Genomic DNA, 12,404 nt, shown 5'->3' with positions numbered 1-12,404 from the left:
GCATTAAAAAAGCCAATGCAATTCTGGGCTGCATCAATAGGAGTATAGCATCTAGATCAAGGGAAGTAATAGTACCACTGTATTCTGCTCTGGTCAGAGCTCACCTGGAGTACTGTGTCCAGTTCTGGGCACCACAGTTCAAGAAGGATACTGACAAGCTGGAACGTGTCCAGAAGAGGGCAACCCAAATGGTCAAAGGCCTGGAAACGATGCCTTATGAGGAACAGCTTAGGGAGCTGGGTATGTTTAGCCTGGAGAAGAGAAGGTTAAGGGGTGATATGATAGCCATATTCAAATATATGAAAGGATGTCATATGGAGGAGGGAGAAAGATTGTTTTCTGCTGCTCCAGAGAAGCGGACACGGAGCAATGGAGTCAAACTACAAGAAAGAAGATTCCACCTAAACATTAGGAAGAACTTCCTGACAGTAAGAGCTGTTCGGCAGTGGAATTTGCTACCAAGGAGTGTGGTGGAGTCTCCTTCTTTGGAGGTCTTTAAGCAGAGGCTTGACAGGCATATGTCAAGAATGCTTTGGTGGTGTTTCCTGCTTGGCAGGGGGTTGGACTGGATGGCCCTTGTGGTCTCTTCCAACTCTATGATTCTATGATTCCATTCTATGATTCTATGCATTAGCTACCCTAAACAATTTGGTCTCATCGGCAAACGTGGGTCACTCTCTGCTCACCCCTAACCTTGCATCGCTGATGAACAAATCATGGGGACAAAGCAAAAACTGATGGGCTTCGTCTGGCACTGGGTCTGTCTCCACTTCTGGTTGGTCTTCTGGTCCACCCACCCCAGTCCCAAAGGGTGGGTTTGCTGCCTGCCGGTCTCCTCTTCCCCATCTCCCTATCTCCTAAGTCTGAGGTCTCTAGATTGCAGTTGAAAACTGAGACAGAGGGATCATGGATTTGTACAATTGTAGAGTTGGAACCCAGGTGGTGCTGTGGGTTAAACCACTGAGCCTAGGACTTGCTGATCAGAAGGTTGGCGGTTCGAATCCCTGTGACGGGGTGAGCTTCCGTTGCTTGGTCCCAGCTCCTGCCAACCTAGCAGTTCGAAAGCACGTCAAAATGCAAGTAGATAAATAGGAACCGCTACAGCGGGAAGGTAAACGGCGTTTCCATGTGCTGCTCTGGTTTGCCAGAAGTGGCTTTGTCATGCTGGCCACATGACCTGGAAGCTATACGCCGGCTCCCTTGGCCAATAATGCGAGATGAGTGCGCAACCCCAGAGTCGGTCACGACTGGACCTAATGGTCAGGGGTCCCTTTACCTTTTTTAGAGTTGGAAGGGACCCAATTGAAAGTGGGAAGGCAGGCAAGTGGGGGCCAGCAGTGCCCCATTTTGCCCTGAAGGATCAGGCCCCCCGCAGGCTGCCATCAACATGCCAGGCAGGTAGACATGGGTGCAACAGGGAGGCAGGAAACGCCACGAGGGCAGGGTCTCTCCCACCCTCCTTGCCAACAAGAGGTGAGTGGAATCTGAAGGAAGCGAGGAAACTGCCGTCAAGTTCCCAAGCTCCCCTGGCCCAGATCTGAACCAAACCCCTCTTGAATGCAGATGAGGCTGATCTGGGTTCCTTACTGGTGGTTCAAGGGAGATGTCACAAGGGCCCAGTGACGCCTTTGCCACAGAAGGGCCTCAGGAGGGATCTTTTGACACCTCCACATAGGCTGCATATTCAGCCGCCAGTGCCCGGAGGAGGCACCCTTGTTGTTGAGAGGCAGCGTGGCATAGTGGTTAGAGTGTTGGGCTAGGACCCAGGAGAGCAGGGTGCAACTCCCCACTCAGCCACAGAGCCTGCTGGTTGTGACTTTGGGCCAGTCACTTACTGCCTCTCAGCCTAACCTACCTCACAGGGTTGTCGTGGGGGATTAAATGAGGACAGGGAGAGAACCATGAGCTCCGCAGAGGAAAAGGTGGGATATAAATACAATAAAATAACAAAAATTAAAATAAACAACAACAATAATACAAGAGCACCCCAGAGGAAAGTCCTTCCCCTCCTATCTCCCCCACCTTGAGATTCTGGGCCTGCAATGCGGTTTGGCAGTTCAGGACTGACCGCCCTCCAGGGACACCCCATTCCCCCAGCCTTCCTGGCCCTTGGGTCCTGCCTGCAGGGCAGCTTCCCTGCTGACATTGTCCTGGGGGGGGGAGGAGAGAGAGTGGGTAGTCCTGGCCCCAAAGAGCCAGCAGGAGGAGAAAGCAAGGAAAGGCCTTGCCAGGAGAGGAGGGGGACGGGGGGGGGGGGAGAGAATACAAGTTATTAGAGCAGAAAGCGCTTTTGATATGGAAATGAGCCCTGAAGTGGAAGAGAAGCCAATTTGGATGCAGCAAAGCTTCTTTCTCTGACCAGGAAAGGCCTGCTCCTCACCCGTCCCCAGGAACGCTCATCTGTTCGGTCATTCATTTATTTCCTAACATTTTTACCCTACCGGATTGTAAAGGAGAGAAACCTCCAAGTGATTCACAAAAGAGAGAACACAATGAAATTACCACTAAGAAAAATTAACGATAATAATTGAAGACATCCATAACATTCAAATGGCAATAGACTGAAAACTGATTAAGACCAGCGTCAGCTTTCTGAACACCTGGGTAGAGGCTTGGCCTAACAAAAATGGTTTTAGCAGGCAAGAAAAAGAGTGCAGTGAAGACACCTGTCTGATGTCAATAGGCAGGGAGTTCCAAAGTGGGCGTGCTGCCACCCTAAAATCTAGAGTTCTTACAAAGGCAGGATAGGTCTCATGTGGCAGGGTCAGTTCTGCTGATGGAAGCAGTCGATTGGGCGCTTATGGGGCGAGGTGATCTTGCAGGTAAACTGGTTAAGTAACAAGTAACAAGTCTGTTAAGTAACACCTCGAACTTGGCCAGGAATTATATCAGCAACCATTGCAAATCTCTGAGGGCAAGTGGAGGAGGTGGGAGTTGCACCGCTCCTGTCAATAACCCACTTTCCTCATTGTCCCCCGCCTGCCTCCTCGCACCATATTCAGCTGAAGAGAGACATATTCCCCCACCCCTGCCCAACAAGCCCCCACATCCTCAAAGGGGACCAGAGTAACTCCCTGCCACTGGATAAACAAACACCACTGCCATCGCTAAGAGATCTCACTCAGAAACACTCCCTTGCTCCACACACTCAGAGGGGGAGCCCGCTGCCCCCCTTTCCCCGCCACCCGACTCTATGGAGCAGCAGCCTCTCTTGGCCCTGGGCTCCCTAAGAAGGTGGTGGACTCTCCTTCCTTGGATGTTTTTAATGCAGAGCTTGGCTGGCCATCTGCCCGGGGAGTCTTGAGTTGTGATTGCTGCCCTGCAAGGGGGCTGGACTGGATGACCGCTGGGGTCCCTTCCAGCTCTCCAGTTCTACGGATACTGCCCGGCATACTCTGCCCTAGGTACTGGAGGTAGCAGCGATTCCCCACGCCCCGATGGCCCGCCTGCCCCCTTACCGGTGATGGTAGTCCCGCTTGACGGGAGCGCGCGGCTCGGGGGCGCTCAGCTCGACGCGGGGCTCCATGGCTCCGTCGGCGGGCTCCCTGGCGATGCTGCCCATCCTCTGACAGCGGCTGGCGCGAAGGAGGAGGCGAGGAGGCGGCCTGCTCCCTTTTACCCGGCAGATAGGCTATCAGCCCGGCCCAGCTGATGGCCCTCCTTCTCCCGCCCCCCGCCAGCCCATGGCCTCCCTCCCTCCCACCAACCCCCAGCCTTGCTGTGCCTGGGTTTGGAGGGCTGCCCCGCTCGCTCAAGCTAGCCAGCGCCCCCGCCTCCCCGCCACGACTGCGCTCCCCTGCTGGGGACTTTGCTCCTCCTGCCGGGGCGTATTTTTAGCCTCCCCCCCCCACACACACACACAGACAAAACACACCACCTCCCCGTCCTCTTCTTGCTCCCAGGCAGCCATCCCCAGCTGCAGGCGGACCCCTCCCGGACCTGGCTCTGGCCTGATTGGGGTGGAGAGAGTGGGGCGGGGAGGGGGGAGGTGGGAGAGAGAAGGGGTGGAATCCTGCAAAGGACTCTCTGCAAGATGCGCGCATTTGCAGCTCGCAGGAGGCGCTTTCCAGAAACGCGCCAGGCACTCTCGAACACACACACAGCCGGACCTCTCCCTCTCTCGTTCCTTGCAATTTCATGGGATCATAAGGCGGTATATACCATAATAAACCTATGGTGCCGCCGCATTTGGAAGGCTGCAAGCGGTTCTCGCTGCCAAAGGGATATGAGAGAGTTGGGACAGGCTCGGAAAAGGGCAACCAAAACGACCAAGGGGCTGGAGCGACTCCTAAGAGGAAAGAAAGATTGCAGAGTTTGGGGCATTTTAGATTAGAGAAAAGGCTAGTCATTCCTGCATTGCAGGGGGTTGGACTAGATGACCCTTGGGGGTCCCTTCCAGCTCTACAACTCTATGATTCTATGCAGTGCCATGATAGACGTTAATAAAATCGTGCATGGCATGGCGAGAGTGGAGAGAGTTTTTCTCCCTCTCTCATAACACTAGAACTCCTGACAAAATTAAAAAAAAATTCCTTCAGTAGCACCTTAAAGACCAACTAAGTTTTTATTTTGGTATGAGCTTTCGTGTGCATGCACACTCCGTCAGATACACTGAAACAGAATCCACCAGACCCTTATGTATATTCAGAGGGTGGGGGGGGTGGGGGTGATGGGAATGGGTGATGAGTGATGGGCTGATAGGAGTGGTAAACCTGTTGATGACTGTTAACGACTGTTAATGACTGCAATTGGTCTTGGGGGGGGAAAGCAAGGGCTGAGGTGGTAAGGAAAGCTTGATCATGTATAATGAGATAAGAATCCTATGTCTTTGTTCATTCCAGGTGGCTCCAACTTCTCTTTCCAGTCTGTTTCTGAATTTTTTCTGTAATAAAACAGCTGCTTTGAGATCTTGTATAGAATGTCCTGGGAGATCGAAGTGTTCTACTGGTTTCTCTGTCTTGTGGTTCCTGATGTCAGATTTGAACTCCTAGATTTGACTCCTAGAACTCCTGGGCATCCAGTGAAGCTGAAGGTTCAGGACAGACAAAAGAAGAGACTTCTTCACGCAGCACAGAGTTCAACTCTGGAACTCCCTCCCCCAGGAAGCCATGGGGGCCTTGGATGGCTTTAAAAGAGGGTTAGACAAGTCCATGGCAAGGCCTCCACTCTCTCTTCACAGCTGGAGGCAGCAAAGTTTCTGAACACCAGCTGCTGGAAACCACAGAAGAGGAGAGGGCCCTTGGGTCCGAATCCTGCTTACTGGTTTCCAGCAGGCATCTAATTTGCCACTGTGAGAACAGGATGCTGAACTAGGCCGGCCACTGGCCTGATCCAGGAAGCTCTTCCTATATCCTTATGGGAAGCCGGTGACCAGGCTTAGGACATTCCTGGGATCTACCAGGAAGGAACCCTGATACAGATACACAAACAAATCAGCCATTTATTTCCTCTAACTTTTATTATATTGCTGGTTAGTGTTTTATGGGGGTTTACTATTCTGTTGTAGGGACGCGGGTGGCGCTGTGGGTTGAACCATTGAGCCTAGGGCTTGCCAATCGGAAGGTCGGCGGTTTGAATCCCCGCGACGGGGTGAGCTCCCGTTGCTCGGTCCCAGCTCCTGCCCACCTAGCAGTTCGAAAGCACATCAAAGTGCAAGTAGATAAATAGGTACCGCTCCGGCGGGAAGGTAAATGGCATTTCCGTGTGCTGCTCTGGTTTGCCAGAGGCGGCTTTGTCATGCTGGCCACATGACCTGGAAGCTATACGCCGGCTCCCTCGGCCAATAATGCGAGATGAGCGCGCAACCCCAGAGTCGGTCACGACTGGACCTAATGGTCAGGGGTCCCTTTACCTTACTATTCTGTTGTAGGGACGCGGGTGGCACTGTGGGTTAAACCATTGAGCCTAGGGCTTGCCAATCGGAAGGTCGGCGGTTTGAATCCCCGCGACGGGGTGAGCTCCCGTTGCTCGGTCCCAGCTCCTGCCAACCTAGCAGTTCGAAAGCACATCAAAGTGCAAGTAGATAAATAGGGACCGCTCTGGCAGGAAGGTAAACGGCATTTCCATGTGCTGCTCCGGTTCGCCAGAAGCGGCTTTGTCATGCTGGCCACATGACCTGGAAGCTATACGCCGGCGCCCTCGGCCAATAATGCGAGATGAGCGCGCAACCCCAGAGTTGGTCACGACTGGACCTAATGGTCAGGGGTCCCTTTACCTTTACCTTTACTATTCTGTTGTAGATCTTTAATTATTACGTATGTTTGGCAACTGTCTGTCTCGGGAGACAATGGAGGAGTTTGCCATCAGGGATGAAGTCAGACTGTTGGAAGTGTTGCAGCACCTGCTGTGGCTATAGAGAGCGATGGAGGAGGGACATGTTTCATTGCAGCTGGGCGTCCGGTTGTGGTGCTATAGATATACCACGGTGTTTGTTCAGTCTGCACTCTTTCCAGTCATTCCTCCTCTGGTCACTGCAATGGTTGCACCAAGATGATTGTGTCCCTTCCACGAGAGCGTGCATGGCACTGTCCAGTATGACGGCTCATCCTCGCTAGCAGTGTGAAACAGGGTTGCTTTCTCGCCCCAACTCTCTTTGACATATTCTTCTCCAATTTGCTCCCTTATGCCTTCAATTCTTAGGCAAGCCACCGTAAAATTCAGTTCTGGCAAAGCTGGACTGCTCCACTCGGTGCTCATGCTGGGGCTGTCCTAGGAACCAGGGGGCCACGAGCACAGGGAGAGAGCATGGAGACAGATCTGTCATTTGAATGATGAGCAATGGGGAAAGGTAACCAAAACACTATGGGGACGTGGGTGGCGCTGTGGGTTAAACCACAGAGCCTAGGGCCTGCCAATCAGAAGGTCGGCGGTTCGAATTCCTACGACAGGGTGAGCTCCCGTTGCTCGGTCCCAGCTCCTGCCAACCTAGCAGTTCGAAAGCAACCTAGCAGTTCGAAAGCATGTCAAAGTGCACGTACTGTAGATAAATAGGTACTGCTACAACAGGAAGGTAAACGCCGTTTCCGTGTGCTGCTCTGGTTCGCCAGAAGCGGCTTTGTCATGCTGGCCACATGACCTGGAAGCTGTACTCTGGCTCCCTCAGCCAATAACACAAGATGAGCGCTGCAACCCCAGAGTCGGTCACGACTGGACCTAATGGTCAGGGGTCCCTTTACCTAACCAAAACACTACTGTACATACATAGCTTAAGACCAGGTGCCATTGTGTAGATTTTCCAGCAGAGGGCGCCCCTTGTCCACCAGAATCAGGGATGCTCTGAGAAAGATTAATTTTTTTATTTTTATTTTTTGAAGGAGTTGGCATTTTCCCTTTGGTGGGACCTGGAAGACCACCAGATACATTATTAAGGCAGAACTTCCACAAACTGTTTTGCCCCCACAACAGCCTTACTGTTCCCCCCCCCCCCTTTCCAGTATTCATACATCAGCATACAGTTAAAGCGGCTAAATTTCCTTTGATTTCTTTTCCTGAAAGTTGCATGTTATCTATTGCGTTCTCACAATTAAAACCAGTTTGATGGCACTTGGATGCCATCCTTTATACAGCTGGCCATGTCTCATCCAGACTTTGGCTTGTCCCATCGCTTTCCCCCAGGAAAACCCGCTCTTCGGTGCCGAATCGGAACAAACGCCAAGCGGATTTGCGGAAATTCAGTGCTAAAGAGTGGGTTTTCCCGGGCAGCACAAAGAGAAAGTTGCTCGGACCCTTGCTTAGAAAGTGTGGGACAAGGGGGAAATGCTCAGACCCCTGCGTTCTAGGCACAGCAGAAGTGTGGACGAGCCCTATGCCTGTCATCAAGATGACCAAAGGGGCAAACCTTTGTTGGCCGAAGCCATCAGTTGTGTTCCTGTTTTCACAAAAAGGCACCCCCAAGGGTCATCTAGTCCAACCCCCGCAGGAAAGTTGCAGGCAGGGACACTCCCCACCCCAGCTTCTGGCCTTCCAAATTTCAGACAGATGAGGGAAAGGGGTTCACAGGCCTGAGACGGGGGGGAGGGGAGGGGGGAATGCAAAGCGCCTACAAATGTCATGCCACTTGGAGAGAAAAGTATGACCTTGCCAATGACAACACCCCACACATCAGCGTCTAATCCACAAGGGTCTCTCTCCAGCCACAGCAAGGCTGCATTCCTAAAATCACTTAGTAAACTCCATGGGGTTTATTCCTGAGCAAATAGAAGTCAGATTGTGTTGGCATACCTCGTCCTTCAAAGACACCAGCTCTGTCCCCGTGTCCCCCCCACACACACACCCCTCACTTGTGCCATTAATTATACACCAGAATCTCCAGATAATCTCTGGTGCTGCCATCAGGAACCTTTGAAGGCCAAATTCGGGGGGGGGGATGGGGCAGTCCCATCTCAAGACTTCAGAGCTGCATCTTCCCCCTAAAAAAACCCCTTTCACTGGCTGGTGGCTGCAATTGGGCGAAGCAAATTCAGTCCACCCCACTCAAAGGTCCCACTGTGCAAATTTATTCAGGCTGGGTGGCAATTGAGACTCTAAGGAGATTTGGAAGAGCTTAAGAGCTTAAATTGTAACAGGGAATTCAAACAGAATATAAAAGACGGCATGACATTGGAGTGTAAAGTGGGCTTTCGGGATGAAATTCAGATATAAATAATATCACCCTGGTGCCTCAGACTCTGAAAGACACATCACAAGGCAGGGAGTGCTAAGAATACTCATCACACCAGGCTCGTTTGGTCGCAGAACAACTTCCTCAGCTGATTATAAAGAAATCACATGGACAAGGCGCTTTCTCACTTCATGGGGAGCAGGGAGGCCCTGGTCCCACAAACCAGAAGCCTGAGTTTTCATGGCACGGAGGCAGTGTGGCTACAGCATCAGTGGCAATGGGGCAGCGGGCTTCGTCATTTGCACTATTCCATACCCCAGGCAGGAGTCAGGACCAGCCTCTGGGAAGACATGAAATGCATCATTGGTGACCAAACTCTTGCTTCCCAAGAGATTTCATGCTGGGAACATTCTAGTCCTTCATAGCTGTGAGGGGGAAAGAGTACAGAGAGCCCCCTCCCATCTTGAGAAGCAGCTCTTCCACCAGCAGTAGCGCCAGTGGGGAGGGGGAAGAGTCCAGTGAGGAAGGAGGAAGGAGGAGACAGGGCTCTGGCAGCATAGGAGAGCCCCTGCTGCACGTGAGAGAGGAAGAGAGAGAGGGGAAAGAGGGGGAGAAGGAAAACATGGAAAGGAGACCCTTTTTCCCTCCGGTTCCGGAATTACGCAGGAGGAAACGCGGGAGGAGATTTGGGGTGCCCCGACTCTTATGTTGGAAGAAAATGCGGGAAGCGCCATTCCAGGGTTCTGGGTCAGACTAAGAGGATGTATCCTGTATAGCTCTAGCACTGTAAATAGCCTGCACTCAATAAAAGCATGAAAAGGCAAAGGTCTGGAGAGTCGTTACTCTAGAGTAGTCGCAACGCATCCCCTGTGACAATAGCAAACAGCAGCTACGAACCTCAAACCACCACCACCACCCTGGGTATGGGCAATGCTTGGCTGCTTCCATGCTCCTCCCCATCACAGAGAAGATGGACAGTGCAGCAAACACATTATCTCTGTAGCCTTCACAACAACCTTGCAAGGAAGGCCACGCGATATTATCCAAAGCTGCATCTGCATCGCCAAGGGTGGAATGTGTGCTAAAGCTGATGGCAGCTTCCCAAAAAAAAACACTCAAGGATCTGAGTGTGATAGGCCTCCTGAACATATGAACATAAAAAGAGACTGCTGGATCAGGCCAATGGGGGCCCATCTAGCCCAGCATCCTGTTCTCACAGTGGCCAACCAGGTGCTCATGGTGGGATCAGAGCCATGATCGCTACCGGTAGTAGCCTTTCATAGCCTTCTCCTCCATGAATTTACATTGCTGACTATCACTGCCTTCTGTGGAGGCAAGTCCCGTAGTTTAACTATGCGCTGCATAAATAAACACTTTCTTTTTTTCCGTTCCGAATCTTCCAACCTTCAGCTTTGTTGGATATCCACTAGTTCCAGAGTTAGGAAGGAGGAAAAAAAAACATTTCTCTCTCCATGCCAAATGCTGCTGCAACTTTTCTTCATAGGGGAGTCTCTCTACCCCCCACCCCCCACCCCAGATCATTTTGCTTGCCTTTTTCTGAACCTTTTCCAACTCTACAATATCCTTTTCGAAATGACGCAACTAAAACTGCACGTGGCATTTCAGATGCAGTTGCAACACAAATTTGTTGTATGATGACATTGTGAGGTCAGCAGTTTTATCTTCAGTGCCTTTCCTGATGATCCCTAGCATGGGATTTGCCTTTTTCACGGCCGCCACACACCAGGTCAACATCTTCCTTGAGCTGCCTGCTATGAATGACCCCAAGGTCTCGTTCCCGCTTCGTCACCCCCGGTTCAAGCCCCATGAGCGTATATGTGAATTTAAGAAACAGAAATTGCCCAAACTTGTATCGCTTTTGTGAGGGACAGGGGATATCGCGAAGTCCCTCCCCTCCTGAGTTCAAGCCCGTCCCCGAGCAAAGGGGAAAGCAGGGAGAGTTCCGATTCCAGTGGGGAAGCAGGAAGTCGTGTCCGAGGCTCAGGCAAGGTAGAGGAGCCAGGGTCCCAGGTGGGACAGGAAGGGGCAAGTAAGGGGGGAAGACCCATCCCCCCAACTCCAGAATTACGCAGGAAGAGGAGGGGCAAGAGGATGGGTCTGCCAAAGCTTTTGTGTTGGAGAAAGACGCGCCAAAAGCCATTAGGAGGTTCTGAAACCGACTGACAACCTCGCTCCGTGTAAATAGCAATGACTTGAGCACTGTAAATACGCAGCACCAATAAAAGAATAAAATGCAGAGCTGCGTAGCGTCGTTACTCTGAAGTAGTCCACTCCGGCCACTGTGACAGCAACCTCCTAATCATTTTTGGGCTACTTTGGAGTTGCCGGGATGAGCGTGTCAGAGGCGGAGAAGTGGCGGCAGATCGCTGAGCAAGCCCAGCTAGAACTGCAACAGCTGTCGCTGCAGGCGCAGGGAGAATTGAAGGCAGCTAAAGAGGAGACTAAGAAGGTCCAGGACGACCGGCTACAACTTGCGGAACAGGTGAGAGAGCTCCAGGAAAAAGAGCAGCATTTAAGGGCGGTGGCGGTAGACCTCCAAAACAAGCTGGATGCAGAGAAAAACAAGGCGGGAGGGGCACCCCAAGTCCAAGTGCTGCCAGGAAGGAGAGCCGGGACCCTAGTAAGCAAGTTCAATGGAGACCCGAAGGAGTTTCAGGGCTTTGAGACTGAGATTGTGTATGCGCTTGAGCTGCACCACGATGAGTTCCCTGATGATGAGCACAGAGTAGCGTTTATTGTGGAGCACCTTACAGGGGCGGCCAGGGAGTGGCTAAGACCGTTAATTGCAACAAGGAATCCTTGCATGAAGAATGTCAAACTATTTCTAGAAGGTTTGAAAACGATGTATTCGTCCGATAGTCATATGGACCAGACTAAGGAGGAACTTCATAATTTACGCCAAGGAAATATGACAGTTCGCGCGTATTGGGCGAAATTCACCATGCTGGTGCACAGATTGGGGTGGGATCTGGAGTCTGCCCCAATGCAAGCGGCGTTTTACTTGGGGTTGCATGAGGAGGTGAAGGATGAGCTCTCGAGAGGTCCAAAGCCCAGTAATATGGATCAACTGAGCAAAGCGGCTCTGGCGGTGGGGGTGAGGCAGGAATCCAGATGGAGCGACAAGCAAGCAACGCGCGCAAAGCGGGCTTGGTTCCCACGGTCGCAGGAGAAGCCACTCCCTCAACAACCCTTTCAAGCCACGCCTGGGGCCAGTCAGGACCAGGAACCCATGCAGATTGATAGCGCGCGCGCGCGGGCTTTTCAAACCCCAGCGGCGCCAAGACGCAAGGAGGGAAGGGGTGGGAATTGCTTTCTCTGCAACTCCCCCCAGCATCTCGTCAGAGACTGCCCACATCGCAGGGAGTGGCAAGGAAAGGCGGGAACGGTTGTGCCCTCCCCCACTGACGCAGCACCACAGCAGGGAAACGGGAAAGCCTGGCTGCAGGAGACAAGGGGCGGCAGCCAGGCACAGTCAGCAGACAACAGCCCCAGCCCACCCACCCGCACAGAGAGGAGCAGAGCCAGCCCACCCCTCCCAGAGCAGGAGTGGTTCTAGAAGTGACGCTCACGCTCCCAAATGGCTATCCATTGACGGTCCTCGCCCTAATTGACAGTGGTGCCTCAGCCAACTTCTTCTCGAGAAACTTTGCAGAAGAGCACCAGATCCAGCTTCTGCAGCTGGATTTTCCTCTGCACGTGGCAACCATTGACGGCAGAGAGCTGCTGGGAGGGGCCATCACTCATCAAACCCCCCCCATGAGAATGACGGTTGGAAGGCACTCAG

The 12,404-nt window shown here is 52.4% G+C and overlaps 1 protein-coding gene across 2 annotated transcripts in view; it reads right to left on the bottom strand.

Moving 5' to 3' along the window:
• NT5DC4 (5'-nucleotidase domain containing 4) overlaps nucleotides 1–3,594 on the bottom strand; it is a 42,375-nt gene extending 38,781 nt beyond the window's left edge. For both annotated transcript variants that reach the window (XM_035118410.2, XM_035118411.2), the window contains exon 1: nucleotides 3,459–3,594. In XM_035118410.2, coding sequence (XP_034974301.1) covers nucleotides 3,459–3,562 — 104 coding nt within the window. In that variant the 5' untranslated portion in view covers nucleotides 3,563–3,594. The remainder of the gene's footprint in view (nucleotides 1–3,458) is intronic.
• Nucleotides 3,595–12,404: the final 8,810 nt, after the last annotated feature.

The sequence above is a fragment of the Zootoca vivipara genome, chromosome 6, assembly GCF_963506605.1.
Source record: "Zootoca vivipara chromosome 6, rZooViv1.1, whole genome shotgun sequence".
NCBI classification, from domain to species: domain Eukaryota; kingdom Metazoa; phylum Chordata; class Lepidosauria; order Squamata; family Lacertidae; genus Zootoca; species Zootoca vivipara.
Note: the sequence above shows the minus strand (reverse complement) of the source record. Positions and strands in the feature narration are given on the sequence as shown.